The following is an 18,853-nucleotide window of genomic DNA, read 5'->3' on the forward strand; positions in this document are numbered from 1 at the left end:
GTTCTTGTGGTACTTCATTAATTTTCCAGTACTTTTGTAAAACAAATTTATTTTATTATAACAATAATATCAAAATTACCAATTCATAATATTAGCTATAAAATAATAATAATAATAAAACTAAAAAAAAAAAAAAAAAAAAAACAGTTTCATATTGTTATTCATTTGAAAATTCACACAGCAAGGTGTAAATACGTGTTGCAGGAAATTAATGTTTAATTTATTTGACATTATTTTACAATACTATCAAAATAGATTATATTTTTATCATAATAAATTTGATATCAATATTATCAAATATTGTTTAAGTATTACATATTTCTATAATAATTTTGATATCAATAATTACAATTCCATAAAAAATTGTAATTAGTTATTTTATTTTTGTTATAAGTTATTTTCTATTAATTTTGAAGATGTACACAACAAACAGATGTAAATGCATTTTTGTATTATTTTTTCTTTAGTTATTTATAAAAGGATGTTATCATCTGCACTCTAATATACAAATTGTGAAATTCATATTTGAGCTATTTTTTTAGCTCAACCGAGGATATAACCACCAACCTTTCGGTTTGAGGACAACCTACATGAACCACTAACCCACTGCCGCCCCAATATATTTCACAGCTGTGCCATTTGAACATGTATATGTAGACCTTTATATCATGTCAAATCTTCGGAGACTCGATGACTATATCTGGAATGGAAAACATTCAGGAATAAAATGCTTAATTGTATGGCTATGCATTTGTGTGTTTTAGCAGATTGGATATAGACCCTATTCATAGATATATGTGTGTTTATTGCAGCACTGGATGGTCCAGACATTGGTATGTTTAAACAGCAGGTCTGAAAGTACATTATTCTATGCTTAAACAGACCTGCCACTACCAATAATTTCAAGCATGTCTCAGTTTAGATATCAAAGATGCATTGATGTGCATTAGAGGTAACATGGATTCGTTGGCGACATTACAGGAATTCATGTATAGATCATGGGGGCAGACATGCCGAGTTTATTACTCAAGATCTCCCCAGAGAAGGAGATATTGCTATGCCTATTTGCTGAATTACATACAGAGCCCACTAGTAGCTTCATATGACTCTAATGGAGACCATTTACTTCTCCCAGACTTCTACGCATTCTCCTGTGCTTATATAGAGAACCGTTAAGTCATGGAGCCTCCCAAGATTTGACATGGTTTAAGTCTGCATATACACTAGGCCTACCATGTTCGAATGGCACTGCTGTGAAATATAATATAACTTGTATGGCAGAGAATACGTTTTGAAGCCCTTGAGAGTTAAAATCAGGAAGTAAAATACCTGCAAAATTGTGAAAAGGTAGTGAAAAAACGTCAATATTGTCCCTTAGAAAATCACCTACACTGTTAGACCTTACCAGGTTTTTTACAGTAAAATACTGGCAACACTGTTACCAGTAATTTACTGTAAAAATGCACTAAAACTCAAGTTAACTAAAAAATACAACTTAATAGTTTTAGTGCATTTTTACAGTAAATTACTGGCAACAGTGTTGCCAGTATTTTACTGTAAAAAACCTGGTAAGGTCTAACAGTGTACATAAATGACCTTTGTCAGTTCTTCACATCATCTGTAGAGGATTTGCTCCTATGAGGTGAAAAAACAACAACAAAAAAAAAAAAACAGGTATGTGCACTCAAGCACAGTGGACTCGGCCTAAAACTGGTATTTAGAGGGCATAATGAAGAATAGATGTTAGATACCAAGCTCTCAGTGCCTGGTCTGCAAGCAAAGAAAAAATCTGCAATAAAATCCATCAAGTGTAAGTGGTAGTACGCAATGCTCATTTCCAGCAAAGGAGCCGCTGGCATTGTTTCCTTGTTAAAATATCCACACCACAATAATTGGCATAGTTGAAAATAAAGAAAAGCAGTCCTGAAAGTGAACACTGTTTTGCACTTTACTGGAAGTTTCAACAACTGACTTGTCAAAAACCATTGGCCATCCTTCTTCTACCATCCAATTTTGCTCTTAGTCTTTCCTGCCCAGGTGACTTCCTTTACTCAAGGGAGTGCGGAGATTACTCACGTTGGCGTGAATGATTCTATTTGATGGTTAATGGAAAATATTGGAAAGCCACTTAAGCGAGGAGAAGAGGGAGATGAAAGTGTGGAGAGGATGAAAAGAAGCCTTCAATGTTCTGAGGAGCAACTGAATGTTGCACGCTGCTTGCACACTCATGAAAGGCTCTTTTGAGAAACGGGGGTCTGACAGAATCCTGTTTCGCAATGGCAAACTGTCAAGTTCACCGACTCTGTGTTGACGTCGGCGACTTTTGTAAGATGTTTGGATGGGATTAACTACTTCACTGTTATTAGGCATGACATAATCTCGATGCTATTTTTGAAATGTCATATTTCCACAACTTCAAAACATACGTTTATTCTCATAAAAATCTGACTTTATTACTTTTAGTTCACAAAGCAGAAAAAAGTATAAATCATTTATCAGTGGTTCCTTCAGTGCAACTCATATTTTATGTGGTCTTGATCATATTTTCTTTTAATTTGAATAAATTTGCTCTAGGTTTAAGTATGAGGACATGTCAAGCCATCTCTCCATGTAGTCATTTCTCAATTTTTTCTACCAAGTGACAGATGCATTGCACCAAAATACTGTAGATTTTATTTGGAAATCTCTAATATATAGTGCTTAATTAATTATATTCTATTTTACCCATTGTTTTTTTTTTTTTACTTGTGCCATGCTATTCGTCTTACTGACCATACATATTGCAATGTTCTCAATTTATTTATTTTTGTATGTACAGCTTAATTGGTACCACATTGAAGGCACACAAACATATAAATGTTAAATTATGTACAAATATACAGAATAAATAACTCTCATCCACACTTATACAAAATAAAGCTATGGTGCTCTTCTATACAGTACAGTAAAACATTTCAAGGCTCAACACAATAACTTGTGTGCATATTTTCTCTATACATATATAGATATATATTTTTTTCTTCTCCAGTCACACAATGAAGATAAAAAAACTGCATAATTGTCATGCAGAAAGAAAAAAAAAGTCTGAAAAGAAAAAAAAAAATCTGATTTGTGTCGGAAGGAACTTTAAACAACATTATTTTACAAACCAGAAGCTACACTACTCAGTTTTCCTATGGGGAAAAAAAAAAATGGCATAGACTGTGCGGCCCCACAACGTGATTGTCATCAACCACCTTTAAATAGCATTTTGAGTAGTGCAATTATTTTCTTTTCATTTTCTCCATAGATGCCCAGCAGAGTTTTTGTCCATATCACAAGCAGTGGAGGTCTAAGCAAGTGGGTCTGTATGACACAACTCTCCAGGCGTGTTGATAATTTCAGGTGAGACGCCAATTTCAGGCATGATAAATGAGCCCAGTCATAAAGACTGACCTCAGGGTCAAAACAATAGCCACTTGGCAATCTACTTGCTGTTGATGACGCCTTATTTATGAATAAATGCAATTTTCAGACATCTTGAGATCTAAGTACCACCATTATTTAATATTTAATGAACGCAAACTGTGTTGGGCATGTTTAATTCAAAGCTTAGCAAATCAGGGAATGTTTTAACTAACCATAAATGTTCTGTCTGACAGAAAAAAAAAGAAGAAAGAAAACATGTTTTCTTCCATTGCTACCGATAAACAGCTTAAAGATTTGCCACGTACATCATAAGAGATACACAGATAGAAACGTAAAGTGACTCTATGCTAGTCTCCCCTACCATCTAGCAAACATAAAGAGAATGCATTAACCACAATGCAAAAGAAAAGTTCTGGTATCAAAGCCAATCTTGTCCAACTGTGTAATCCATCATCTGCAATGTCCGATAGCATGCTAGAGCTAAGGTCCACCTGAAATTAGACCTCGTGTCAGCGTCAAATGATTGTATCGTGAGAATTGCCTCTACTCCGATGTCGTTGTATTATGTCTCTCGGGCTAAATCAGAAATGGACCGTCAAGGCACTTGGAGTTTCATTTGTCAAATCAAAAAATACAGTGTACTTATCTCAGTTGAAAGTCGTTTGATGCTCTAAGACTTCTAAATAGTCTGGTTCAGCATGTAAATTGGCTTTGAGCTCAAAGTACTCATTTTTAGTCTGTTCCACCATGACCTTCCTCGGCCTCGTGTAAACGAGAGTTTCCATTAGTTTCAGCTCTTTGTGGTGGTTGGGGACTTGCATGTCCACGGATGGTTGTAGCTGCGATATGTTTTTCCTGAGGTATTCAGTGAGGCTGAGCTGTCGGAGCTCCCGGTCTCTTTCTAAGATGTTCTTGTACAAGGAGCTCGCGTCTCCCAAACTCACCAACTCGGCGGGGTAGTCGGTGACGGCCCTGAACTTCACGTTAGGAAGGGATTCGTTGTCCTTGTCGAGGATGCTATGGCAGATATGCTTGGGTTTATCACTATCGTAGTCATCCAACTCGTAGTCTTTGTGCTGAGAGCAGTAACTGGGGTTCCTGCAGACCTGAATGATGGGGCTATGGGAAGGTTCGTCGTACATGCTGGGTCCTTGCCTTTCGGTTACGTGGTGGGTGGTTTTCTGGCCGTACATGCTGTAGTGAAGGTGGATGGGACTGCTCTCGCGAGGTTGCTCCTCGGCCTGTTTCTTTTTGGCATGTCTCCGCTGACGGTGTAGCACAAACACGACAATCCCGGCAGCGCAGAAAATGACGGTCAGGAAGAGGATGAGAAGGCAGAGGATGAGCACCGATAGTGGCACCGCATCGGTAATGGACCGGAAGAAGCCGCTGGTGCCGCCCTCCGGCGCAGTCGTGACTGGGATACCGTCCTCGGTGCCTCCAAGTAAGGAGTTATAGGTTACCAAGCCGGGGCAGAGAACGTCATGCTTCAGGTTTCTGACCTCAGCAGTAGAGAGTTTTTTAGGAGTGTGGCATAAGATGGCACCCACCACGGTTTCCTTGCTACGCTTTTCCACCCACTGTTTGAGGCTGACCAAATCACAAGTGCAGTCCCAAGGATTGTCCTCAAGGTAAATCTGCTTCAAATTTCCAAGCTGGTCCAACGCATTACTCACCGGTAAGTGCGTAAAGAGATTTTTCCTTAGGTTTAATGTCACCAGGGGCACATTGCGAAATATTTGTGCAGGGAGAGTGTTGAGTCTGTTGTTGTTTAGGTACAGGAGCTTTAGATTCGTCAAAGGGTTGAACGATCCAGGCTCGATCTCTTTGATCAGATTATACTCCAAGTACAAATTTTCCAGGTTGTGAAGGCCAAGAAACATCGTTGCAGATATTTTCTCAATCCTGTTTCCATTCAGGTACAGCTTTTTCAGGTTGCTCAAACTCAGAAAGGTTTCATTGTCAATGTAGTCGATTTGGTTGTTTGCCAAATTGAGCAATTCCAAACCGTCGTAGGTCACAAAATCGTATTTGAAAAGTCTTTGTATCATATTTCCCGTCAAAACCAGCATGGTTGGGCTTTGTTCAAGAATGCCGAGATCAGATATCCTTTGAATGCCTCGGTCCTCACAGTGCATTAAAAACCCCACAATGACACAAGGCCCTAGGCCGTTTGCAGGTGTAGGTATCTTTGCATCATCTTTTGCATTCGGTATCTGAACAACCTTAGTGGATGGGGTGACGACCATGTCTAGAGACTTGGATGGCTCTTCGAGGTTGATGTCAGCATGAGAGGGGCAAAGTAAATCCCTTTTGACCCTAGCCAAAGAGGTGCCCCTAAGATCTTCAGGCCGGTTGCAAACCACCTCGCCGATAGATGACTGCGCTCGCATGTTCTCGATCCAGACCTTTAAATGTAAGATTTCGCAGTTGCACACCCAGTCATTCTCCTCCAACTGGAGCTCAATGATACGACCAATATGCTCCAGGAAACCCACGTACGGCAGTGTCTGCAGCTTGTTTCCACGCAGATCCAAATGTGTCAGAGGCACAAAGCGGAAAATGTTGCTCGGAAGGAACTCGATCTCATTGTCGTTGAGGATCAGAACTTTAAGACGGACAAGCTTGCTGAAGGCCCCAGGCTCCACCACCCGGATGAAGTTGGTGTCAGCCTGAAGGTATTCCAAATTAACCAAGCCGTGAAATGTGTCCTCCTTCAGCATGACCAGGTAATTTCTGTTTATGTGCAACTTTCTCAGGGATCCCAGCGCACTGAACACACCAGGTTCAAGCTCCTGTATGCTGTTTTCACCGAGATGCAAGGTGACGACGTTCTTGAAAGCGTCCATGTCCGTTGCAAGTAACTCCACTAAGTCATTTTTGTATAGGTTTAGATGAAAAGGTTTATCTGACGGCACTTCAACGTCTGACATTTTGCTTATGTTGCTCTCCTCACAGTTTATGTACAACTGTCCATCTGTCTCTTCACAGGTGCACAAAGATTTGCAAGCGCCATCGTACAACACCTTGGACTCAGTATCTCCAAAAGTAGCACCAGCAAAGAAGGAGCAAACGAAAACAATCCTGGCCAGCATTTTGTTGTTCTTCAGTGTATCTAAAAAGAAAACACAGGAGAGAGAAGGAAAGGTAATTACGGAGTGCATTTAGCAAACTCATAAAATAGCCATGTTGCAGAACACTGAATTATAGGAATTATTGCATGGAGTTCACAGTGTGGAATCTAATAAACTAATCAGGATGTGATTCGGGGAGTCTAATATGTGCATAAAAACAGACATTCACAAGCTGCTAAATTATTAAAGCTATTAAAAATGTTGCTAACATATTGCATTTTATTATTGTATACAAGCAGTGAGTGGAACACCAGAGCTCTTTATAACTAACACTGTAATAGTCCTAAATGAATAATTTGGTTGTGCCATTGATGATGATGATGACAAGAGTGGTGATTATATCACATTAGGGATATAATTAAGTATTTCAAATTATTGGGATAATTAAATTCTAATCAAGAAACCGACTTATGCTCATATTCCACATAATTTGTAAATTATAAAAAAAAAAAACTGAACAAATGAATTCACCTTTTCTTTTTTTCACAACAAAGGCAAATAATTTGTATGCATGCATATACCCCCCATATTTTACCATGACTACCTGTAACTGAATGATTTTTTTTATTATTATTTACATCAGTCCTTAGCAGCAGGCACCCTGCGAGACTTGTCTTTACATAATTAGACTGATTTTCCTGACCCTGTTACCTCTAACATCTGGATGAGTGTCTTTTAATGTGTCCTATACTGCCAACAATACCTCAGCATTAATTTGAGTGAAACAGATGTACGCTGTCCATAAACACTGCACAAGTCAGAATGAACATTCTCGCAAAAACAGGTTCTTCCACATTAATGTTGTAGATCTTTATAAAACGGTTAGTTCCAATCCTTGATTCTGATTGGTCAATAGTTGTGCTTTATTCATGATAAAATATTCATGATAAAACACGGCTATGACCGGCCGCTTCACCCAACGGTTCTGTTCATCACTGCGCAACACTGCGGTTCCTATGTTGTTTTTTATTTGAGCTTTCATGCATATTACATAACGTTGTTGCTGTTCACGGTCAGGGACTATTTATTTTCTAGCGGAAGGAAGGCTTTTATAGTGATTTTACTTTATGAAAGTTGCACTAATACGTATATATATATATATATATATATATATATATTTTTTTTTTTTTTTTTTACTTTAATATTTTTACTGTGTGGTAACCGTTTTCAAAAAGCAATAAAGTATTCGAGGCAAGTGCTGAATTGTGACTAAGTAACGGCTGATGGGGTTACTCCGCTTCACTTCGTGCCTAACAACGCCCTTCAGCCGTTACTTACTTATCTCATGATTTGAAAAAAAAATAATAATATTAGTTATGTTCCTATATTTATTCCACAAAATTATTAAAATATTTTTTTTCATGAATAGATTTTGTCATGCTAAGAAATCAGACTTGTCAAAAGGAATCACTGCAAGAATCATTAAATAAATATGATTCCTATGACTAATTTGTGTCTATTTCTATTTTAAAGGGATTTCAGGACTGATGAATAGCATCAACGAATGTTTCAACGATATATTCAAGTCAAAAATCAAAAGTATTGTAAGAGATCCCTATAATATGAACTCAAACATTTATCATAAAATTCGTCCCAGACCAAATGATCTGATCTGCTCCAATGATCTGAAGTACAATCAACTTGTCTGTTTAAATCATTTCTACTTATAAAAATTGAACTGACTTTAAAAATAAGTTGAATCTTATAAGAAAGTTGAAAATTGCTTTAATTTTGATGTGTAAAAAAAAAAACACATGATCTGTATACAGTAAATTCTATATACATCAGTATGTCAACAATCATTGATTTTTTTTTTTTTTTTTATATATTTTATAAGGAACTTTAAGAGAGATATTATGACAAAGTTGATATTTAAATGAAAAATAAATCCCTGGAGCTTTGAAGAGCAACCTCTTCCTCATACATGTCCACTAAATAACCACAAACTATTCTTTGCCATTATGTCATTTAACATAACACAGTTATATGCAAATTAACTGAAACCACCCCCAGAGTCCCAGTGAATGTTAGAGGAATGAAAGACTTCCCAATTGTATTGACATAAAATCAAACATTGAATAGTCCTGCATGCCACGACACCAACAGGCTGAGTGAGCTGACAGCTCAGAGCGAACACAGCGTGTGAAGACAACAAAGATGGTTTTCGTTGTCTCTCTTGAGGACGCAGGTAGACAGGCAGTGGACGGGGGCGGGGGCATAAATAAAATTAGATTAAAAGATTACAAAAACTGCGGAGAAAATGAATGCTTGCATGTCATGCTAGATGACAGAACAAAGAAGAAAAAAAAAAAACTGTCCCATTCCTATTTTTAGCTAGCAGTGTGTGGTCGACAGCAAGGAGAGAATTTGTGGTCCATTAAGATCCAGTGAAGCCTACATATTGTGCTCTCATGCATTTAAGCAGAGACTAATATCCATCTACTTAACTATCTATCTATATACACACATACACACATCTAGCTCGACCAGTGAGTCCTCGTCCCTCAGGTCAGGTCTCCACACACCCTGCCCGTCAAACCCGCTCCACGCATCCTTGGAGGGGAATGAGTCTTTCCATCACATAGGAAAGAAAAGTCACGAATGATCTCTCAATCGTTACTCCTCATAAATAGTTAATGGATTATAAGCAAAATTCTTTGCTTAAAACTTTTTGAGGGGTTCTATATATGAAGCATAGAGTTCTTTACTAAACTCCAAAGAACCTTTTATGCTAAAAAAAAAAGGTTCAATAATGACAAGAAAGAACCCTTATTCATTCATATATTACATTATTCTGCAACATTTTGTAGTTGTAATTAAATTATTGTTTATTGAACTATTGTAGTAACTTAATATCACATGCTGATTTTTAGAGGAGAAAAACTGAAATGGCACTCTTCGTGTGATATTGATATTGAACTACTGTACATAAACTCATATAAATATATACATTTTCTAACCCCCATATCTTGAATTTTGTGATCATTCGCATGCATTCATAAATACATTTTAGGGTCTTGAAGTTTGTCATGAAATGTTTAATCCGGAAAGGACAAAAATGATGATGAATGAACGCAAAAGGTTCCACATAGAACCTTTTTACTGGTTACACAGAACCCTAAAGGGTTCTTATTTTTGGACCCTTAAAAAGGGTTCTGTATAGAACCTTCTAGGGGTTCATGGACGCTAAAAAGGTATGTTGAATGTGTGTAATCTGGACATACTTTGTGTGCCACTTATTCGTCATAATTTTTTATTAAATGAGCGATCGTTTCGCTTGATAAGACCCTTATTCATTGTCTGGAATCGTTTAAAGCCCTTTGAACAGTTTGCAATTTGCACTGAAACTGTCTTTTGGTCCTTGAACCATTTGGTTCCCATTGAAGTCCATTATATGGAGAAAAATCCTGGAATGTTTTCATCAAAAACCTTAATTTCTTTTCGACTGAAGAAAGAATGAGATGGACATCTTAGATGGCATGGGGGTGAGTACATTATCAGCAAAAGGTTTTTCAAAAGTGAACTACTCCTTTAAGGTGGACGATGATGCAATTTTCTTCTATTTGTTGTATTATTTTCATATTATCACTGTGAATCTGCTTTGATACCATCTGTATTGTAAAAAGCATGATGATTTGACTTGCAATTGGAGAATCCATCACAGGAGTGCATCTGTGAATGTTTGATGACATATGAGGACTATATATACCGTGACATGTTCAAATAAATTAAAGCAAATAAAACAACCCTCAAGGCTATTTTGTATGAATCCAGTGAACTTGTTTGTAGCTGAATCTATAACAGCGGAAATATATTGTGGGCTTCTCGATTCCACTATCTGATCTTAACATCACAACTCAGTGTCTTTTGTTTGGAGGCAAACTTTTTTTTTTTTTTTTTTTTTATGGACCCATGTACTGTTATCCTGCAATGCTGAATTCCAATCGCTTGCAACCCTGCAGCAAAACAAGCATCTTTTTTTTTTTTTTTTTTCCCAGCTGCCCAGTGGAGCAAATCTAGACCAAGCTAGTTTGCAACAAACTGCAAATTGTGAAATAAAAGTGTTTGGGTCATTGTATTTATTTATTTATTTATTTATTTATTCATTTATTCATTTATTTTTTATATTTGGAGCTCATTTGAATCTTAATAGGAACTCCTGACGCTAACCTTTTTGAAAGGGAAATTATATTTGATCCATGCCCTGGAGAAGTATTGTTTTTAGACAGCAGGCATTGTCTTGCTTGAGCAGTTTGAGAGAATAGCTGCTGTCTCGGACACAATTCTAAGGGTTGGTCATTCATTATTTATCTGATCAGTAATGAAACACCACCAGAACAAGGTTGGCCAATGAAGCATGGCAATCAAAGGCGGTGGTCCTGTCAAAGAGGAGCAAATCAACTGCTTAAACTAAACCACAAAGCCATCCCATTTGCATAATCTCCTTACCATATGCTTTTTAAAGGACAGGTACAACTTTAATTTCCATAGTCTTTTACAAGTATTGTCTTATCTTTCATGTCTCCTGTAGAACTGGTGTCAAACCAATTCAGTCCTCCGTCTTTGAACATGACAAACGTGTCATTTTTACGAGACAATATGGGTAGGGTTGTAACCTCAATCCAGGGAGAATAATTTAGGTCTAGTAAGCTTCAATTTTAGAAGTATGTTAAAAGGCGTCAGACCATTTAAGATCCACACCCAAGGTACAACATACAGACTTTAATTTGGGGTTCTAAAGTTGTCTGTATCATTTTAATCTAAACAAACAAAACATTTGATCCTGAGGTCATTTATATGCATCAATTCAAAATGGCTCTGTTTCAAATCATGTCTTAAAACCTGAATTTAACCTTCAAAAATCATTCTAATAAGCATAAAAATGCATTGTACATTGCATTTTTCTAGTATTTTTTTGGTGTTTAATTAATTTCAAATTTTTTCTTACTTCATCTGCCACCTTTGATTTGTAATTAACATTATTTTTGGCGAGTTCACAATGCAGAAACTGGGAATGATTCTAGTTATTGGAACTCCTACTTTTACACTATAAAGGGTATGCGCGTGACGTCACCGTCGGCCGGAGTGCCTGCAGTTCCTCACAGTGAGTGGCAAAAAGACTGAGCGGCTGTATTTGTTTTGAGCGTGAATGCCGCGAAAAACAAACAAAACACATGTAAAGTGGGAAAGAGCTTTGCGATTGACTGTACGACTAGATTTGACAAAAAATCGGAGGTATATTTTTACAGACGGAGCAAATGGATCACTGCAATTTACAGAAACAACTGGACTTCAGTCAGCGAAAGGTGGAATTGCAGTTATCATTTTGTGTCAATATCCTGAGTTTAGGTGTAAAACCATACCCATATATTTTGTATTGTTATATATATGAACAACTCATCAATTCAATATTTATCATTGCATAATCTGCATTATTGGATGTTTTTTTTTTTTTTAATAAACACTGACCAAAAAAAAAAACTATAAAGTTTTAGGTCTGGATGATATATATAGGTTATATATAACACTGATGTAAGTGATCACCCAGATTTCCTACCTATATTGTATTTATAAAGCGTTCACAGGCAAATTTGCTTTTAGGTCTATATTGCTTTTATATCCGTGCTGTCGAAATCAGGCAAACATAAATGTCAGTCATCACGATTCCTGGCTGCATGTCCATATCCATGGACCACTGGATCTTTAGTAAGTTGAAACACTATATTGAGTCCAACATTAGTTTAAATTGATAAAATTGTTCGTTTTAGTCGCATTTCCCCTATTAAATCCAGTCACGCAGCAGATCTTTTGCCACTCAGTCAGGCTGAGGGGGGTGGTTCGGCCGGGAAAGTGACGTCAATTCATTCCCTTTATAGGAAAGGCCAGTGACGCAAGTGTAACTTGGTTGGCCAAACGCACGTAACACCAACACTCACCATTTTTAAAAGAGCTGTGTAAACACACAGTTTACAGTATATATACTTCCTCAAAAACATGGAAAACACCAACAAGATATACAGTAACCCCTGATACACAACAACAACAACAACAACAACAAAACAACAATCACAGCGTCCTTTTAAAAGTCTAGAAACTTCCACTATTACGAACTTTATGCGCCATGGAAAAGTTCTATGGATGTTAAAGTTTCGTCATATATACCTTTTCAAGAGTGAAAAAAGCAACATCATGTTGTTGCCTACATTCTGGAACCGCCGTGTACACCAAATTTGTCATTTCTCATTCGATATACATGCATTTCTCACAGCTATGAAGGGAAGTAGTGCTGTTTGCTTTCTTCTAAATGTGTTGCATAGCAAATGTGCCATAATTATTTCACAGGAATTAGCAGTTAGATCTACCGGATGAAACCAAATACGTTCACATCTGGATGTAACAGATGTACCTCTCCATGCAAATCAACATCACAACAGGAAGTTGTTCTCACTTGTTCTGCTCTCCATTTGATTTTCCCCTTCACTGCAGTTTATTCTAATAGAGCATGCTTCCGTGATCCCATTTTATTGGTACATGCTAAAGTAAATCAGACATCACTGTTGCTCATCTTTAGGGTTAGTGATTTGAACAAACCTCTGACCTAAAATATTAAACGTGGGTGCAGAACTCAAGCCATTTGTGCAATGTATATATCTCAAATTGTTGTAAAATACCAACCCGGTCTCATCCCAAGACGTCATATAACTGACGTTTTGGGACGTCTTTTGACCATACGTCAATATTCGCCTTTTTAGGGCCCCCTTAAACGTCGGTAGATGAGGTTATGGGATCCTAACTCTACCCCAGACCTAAACCTAACCCTAAACCTAACCCGTCACCTAACTGACGTTAAAGGTAAAGCGTCAGTTGTATGACAGCCCGGGATCGCCATCTACCGACGTTTAAGTGGGCCCTAAAAAGGCGGATATTGACGTATGGTCAAAATACGTCCCAAAACGTCAGTTATATGACTTTTTGGGATGAGACTGTGTTAAAAATACCGAAAACTAGAGAAGAACCAATTAACATCGCAGTTGCACTAAATAACCCTCCAAACACCTTAACGTCATTCATTTTTTCTTAAGAAAATGAAAACAATGATCCACAGTCTGTCTAATAGGGTGTTAGCTTACATGTGTACAAAAAAAAAAAAAAAAAAAAGATATGAATAATGACTGGCTTATTCAGAACTTTTTTTTTTTTTTTTTTGGTCACCGAAGCAAATGAAGTGGAAGAATGACAGCAGTGGGTCTGACACAGAGCTGACATCTAAAAATTATATAGTGCTGCATTTCTAGATGAATCATGTGAGTGTTCACGTCGTTCAGCTCTGTGAATTCAGTTTTTGCCTGGAGCTTATGAAAAAGACTGCAGCTAATGAGACAAACGCAGAAGATATTAGAGAGATGTAATCATTTAATAAAATCGCCATCACTTTTAACAGCTTTTCAACTGTTTTCCTTTTATAGCATTTCAACAAGTTCCCATTGGTTAACCATAGTGAATGCATTAACTAACAATCAATTTTCCCCACAAAACACAAAACATTATTTGTAGTGCGCCCCCATCCAATAATTACAAAGCCTAGAAATATAAGATAAAAATCTCAGATTTCAAGAAGAAGAAGAAGTCTCAGATTTCAAATTTGGTCCATTTGTATCACACAATTCAAACAGTAAATGGCATTTTGATGCTCTTAAATGGGATGTGACATATCGCTGAAGCACCCCAGGTATTTTATTTTTCTTTACTTCGTGTTACAGCACAAAAAAAACATGAATGAACAAAGAAGGCATGTTGAAAGATGCAGTACAACTTACCAAAATGAATCATGACTCATTTAATCGCCCAATCAGTGTTTCAACCACACATAGGCATCAACAAATGATCTTGTAAACAACGTCACTTAATGTTATATTTACATCAGGAAAGTTATCCAAAGGGGGAAAAACAACTAAATAGGAGCTTTTTAACTGTTAATTACACTCACCTAAAGGATTATTAGGAACTCCTATCTAATCAACCAATCACACAGCAGTTGCTTCAATGCATTTAGGGGTGTGGTCCTGGCCAAGACAATCTCCTGAACTCCAAACTGAATGTCAGAATGGGAAAGAAATGTGATTTAAGCAATTTTGAGCGTGGCATGGTTGTTGGTGTCTGAGTATTTCACAATCTGCTCAGTTACTGGGATTTTCACGTGCAACCATTTCTAGGGTTTACAAAGAATGGTGTGAAAAGGGAAAAACATCCAGTATGCGGCAGTCCTGTGGGCCAAAATGCCTTGTTGATGCGAGAGGTCAGAGGAGAATGGGCCGACTGATTCAAGCTGATAGAAGAGCAACTTTGACTGAAATAACCACTCGTTACAACCGAGGTATGCAGCAAAGCATTTGCTGTCAAACACACTATTAGTATGGTGTTCCTAATAATCCTTTAAGTGAGTATATATATGTATATATGCATGCTTGAATAAATTTGACATGAAAAAAACGTGGTTAGGAACCGAGTTGCATACAAACATTTAACGTGTAATTATTATATCTGAAAATAAATACCAGTTAAGGGCTATGTTGTTAATTTTAACCGCTAATATTTTAGTAATGTATCAGTATAGTTTGCAGAATTATTTGGGGGAGATCAAACTATCGGTATCGGCAGAAGTCATTCTGAATCTGGATCGGCTGTATGTGTGCATCTCTAGCTTGTTCATGTTAGCACTACTCCAGTTTTTGCCCCTCAGTTCGGCCAGGAAAAAAAAAAAAAAAAAAGATTTCAATGTTGCACAGCCTCAATAAATCTAACTCCTCTAACTGCACAATGTGAATCCTCTAGACAATCACATGTATTTACAAGGGCAACCGTTATCTCATTGCAGGGAAAGAAAATCAATGATTTAATTTTCTCAGTGTTGTTTTCATCAACAGATACTGTCTTTAAAAAAAGAGCAAAGAGCCTCTGATACTGCAGACGCATTTCTTCCCAACAAAGTTGAGAATAGTTGAGAATAGTATCCCTATTGCTGTTGCTTATGTATTAGGGGTTTGTTTAAAGTACTAAAATGTGGCATACAACTCATCCAGCATCGCTTTTGCTACAGTTGTTTGCCATGACTTTTCAAAGCAAATTCGACCAGTTGGTCGATAAAACAGGCAACAACAAAAAAAAAAAAAAGCCTGAGCCATTTATAAAGATGTGAGGGAGACTCTTTTACTTAGGCAACCATACAGCAATGCATTAAAAATCCCTCCGAACCCCTTAGCAACCAAAAGCAATGCCCTAGCAACCACCTTTTAACCATTTGAACAGACAAGCACCACTACAAAAATCCTCTTCTCATTCCAATGAAATTCAAATTGGAACAAGTATATAATTTTAATCAAATGCTGCCTCGATACTATGTAATTCTGCCAATTTGATTAAGATATAGCCAGGTATCAAGATCCAATGCACTTGTTTTGACGCACCGGTGATGTTTGTGTCACTGTCGAGCATGTAATCACATCGCTCCCCATAATGGAAGTAACCTACAACAGATTGTTGCTGGTTGCCATCCGCAGCATGTCACTGGGGGGACCTTAACATCCAGCGCAGGAGAATGAGGGATGGAGAGATGAAGAGAAAGAGTGGATACTGGGCTCGGGGCAAAGGGATGAGTGAATCAGTGATGCTCCATTTTACCCAGCGCAAATCAGTGGGCTAGCGCAGATGGCCCTTCATTGTGTCTGTGGCACTACGGAGGAAATGATGTGCTCGCCCCAGGGACACGCCACAACACCCACATATAAGAACAGAGGCCAAAGAAAAGCTCACAGTCCGGTGGAGCTAATAAACTCGCCCACTCGATATGAAGTGTCCTTCACTATTAGTAAAAGTACACTTTTACAGTTGATTTTACTGAAAACAACATGCAAAATCTCTCAATTATTTTTAGTATGCACTTCTGACTGTTATCTAACCTGATATTATTGATGCGTTTAACCCTCTGTTATAACGCATATGTGACTGTTATCTTGTAAAATTGATTTAACATGGCTTTTCTTTAACATGGAACATTGCACAAACGGTTATTTTAAGTGAAAAGAGATTCTTCAGATTATTTAAATATACTAAGAAAAAAAAAATGGTATGTTTAGGAAGTGATCACTGAAAGGTTATTTATGGAAACAGAAATGGTGGACAGTATTTTTAAGAGTGCAAGTATTGATTCTGGTTGAGGTAATTGATGCATGCAAAAACATACTGTCATATAAATGCATTAAAACAAACCATAATTGGCATGCACTGTCGGAAAATGTTAGCATGTGAAAATTACCATTTGAAGTCTCCAAGACCTCAAAAATAAATATGCATGTCATTAAGTTGAAACTTTGCTCATAATCAATGCTTTTTAGGGAAAATGAATTCAATATCAGCCTGTAGGCCACATGCATGCATTGATCAGATGCTTTTATGCAACTGATTTCCGTTTAATCTGCTCATAACCCTGGTGTCGCTCTGCCAGTTAAGCCACCAAACACATCAAATCAATGTTGTCAAAATCAAAGTATGTTTTTTTTTTTTTGGATCAGACTCCAGACATATTAATCCTACACATTAATCATAATGCATATACAGCCATGTACTTATCCTGTAAGTTGCATTAACAAAAAAAAACAACAAAAGTTTACAAACCAAACTCACATATTAATCATAAATGCATTCAGACTAGTTTAAACCTCTCTAATCATCATGCTAGATTTCATGAGCATCTAGAGAGGATGCTGCACACTGTCTCTCCAGACATTAAATTAAGATGCGTCTATGTGTGTGGGTATGTCTGGCTGAGTGTGTGTGTGTGTGTGTGTGTGTGTGTGTGTGTGTGTGCGCCTTTGTGTAAATGTGACTTTGAAGGCGAGCATCTGTGCTGCAGACGACTACATCACAATGAAGTCACCTGAGTTTCATTTACAGGGATTGAATTTGCAGGGAATGAATAAGTAAAATAAACCTTATAAGGTGTCCTTGAGATCACACGAGACAGTGTTACATTAGCACTGCCTGTTATACTTTTGAAATACTTTCATATGAAAATAAAAATATATACTAACATACCCTAGAACTGTTCAAAGGACAAACAAGTGCACATTTAGCAATATAGGCTTTGTGCCAACCTTTCAATCTTTAACAAAACCATTAAATGATACAAACTCGATCGCATTCATTCCGAACACTTTCAGCCCTTTAGAAAGAGACAGAACTGCATGGAATAATCACACTTTGCTTGCTTTGACTTCGGATGTGCCATTAGTAAGCCACTCTTACCCAAATTACGCAGCGCAGGAGTCTTTGTAGCTCCACTTGGCCAAGTTATTTGTGCTTTGTGGATCAAACAAAACCACCCAGTTTTGCAGCACTTCTCAAAAGGCTTTCCTGGCACGGAAGAGCCCACCGCGCAAAAAGACGCATGGAACAAGTCCAGGTCCAACTTGCCCTCAGCTGTCCATCGCCCAATGATTTGTTTTATTATTTAGCTACTCGTGTGTCCAGTAACGATTTTCAAATATGTTTCGACCGCATTTTTTGGGGGGGAGATTCACGTCTCAGTGTTCAGCTCACAGATAGTCCAGTGGTTGAGAGTTAAAGTCCGCGATTAGAATGTAGCTGTCCGTGTCCCCAAGGAGAGCGCCTGACCCCCGCGGTGTCTTAGAGAAGGTATGGTGATGGAGGCACATATTCACTATAGCCTCACGATCTGCCCAGTGAATGAGCTCGTGCTGGAGCTTCACTTCACTAGAGCTCCTCCCTCCGTACAGTATAAGGAGCTATCGCGACTCCATATGGACAGAGAGAGAGAGAGAGGACCTGAACGCATCCTTGCGCAGCGCGAGCAGGACTTCTGTAGTGTAAAGGTCTGAGGAAGCTCATTAGTTATGTTGTTGCCTTATGAATAATTGAGGAAAGTTGTCGCACTTTTTTTCTACTGCAGTGAGGTTTATGTTAAATGTTCATTTCTGAATCCTACATTAACATTTTGACTAAAAATAAATAAATAATAATCTGCCCAAGGAAAACTATTCAGAATACAGTTCGTTAAGCACACATTGCCCTACGGCGGGGCATGTTTACACAATATGAGATATTCCACTCGTTTGAATCCCTACATATTTTGAATATCTATATAGATGTACTGTATATGGAGATGTAAAATTGATCTCCAAACATAGGCCTATTTTTTTTTTTTTAATAGTAGGGAACAAATCATATAGGCATATATACTTAGAATCTGTACAGTATGACAATTACCTACATTTTCAAAAATCTAAAAATGTTGT

The 18,853-nt window shown here is 37.5% G+C and overlaps 1 protein-coding gene across 1 annotated transcript; it reads right to left on the reverse strand.

Moving 5' to 3' along the window:
* Window positions 1–2,784: 2,784 nt before the first annotated feature.
* On the reverse strand, window positions 2,785–18,321 carry slitrk6 (SLIT and NTRK-like family, member 6). The gene is made up of 2 exons (XM_039648318.2): window positions 17,844–18,321; window positions 2,785–6,523 (listed from the first exon to the last, which is right to left on the reverse strand). Exon 2 carries the CDS (start codon window positions 6,501–6,503, stop codon window positions 4,056–4,058), a length of 2,448 nt encoding a protein of 815 aa, XP_039504252.2. The 5' UTR covers window positions 6,504–6,523; window positions 17,844–18,321; the 3' UTR covers window positions 2,785–4,055.
* Window positions 18,322–18,853: the final 532 nt, after the last annotated feature.

Source organism: Pimephales promelas, chromosome 6 (genome assembly GCF_988280905.1).
Source record: "Pimephales promelas chromosome 6, fPimPro1.hap1.1, whole genome shotgun sequence".
Classification (NCBI taxonomy): Eukaryota; Metazoa; Chordata; class Actinopteri; order Cypriniformes; family Leuciscidae; genus Pimephales; species Pimephales promelas.

Bases quoted from the DNA above. Each gene is read 5' to 3' on its own strand.
- slitrk6 (XM_039648318.2), bottom strand. From the start codon at position 6,503: ATGCTGGCCAGGATTGTTTTCGTTTGCTCCTTCTTTGCTGGTGCTACT.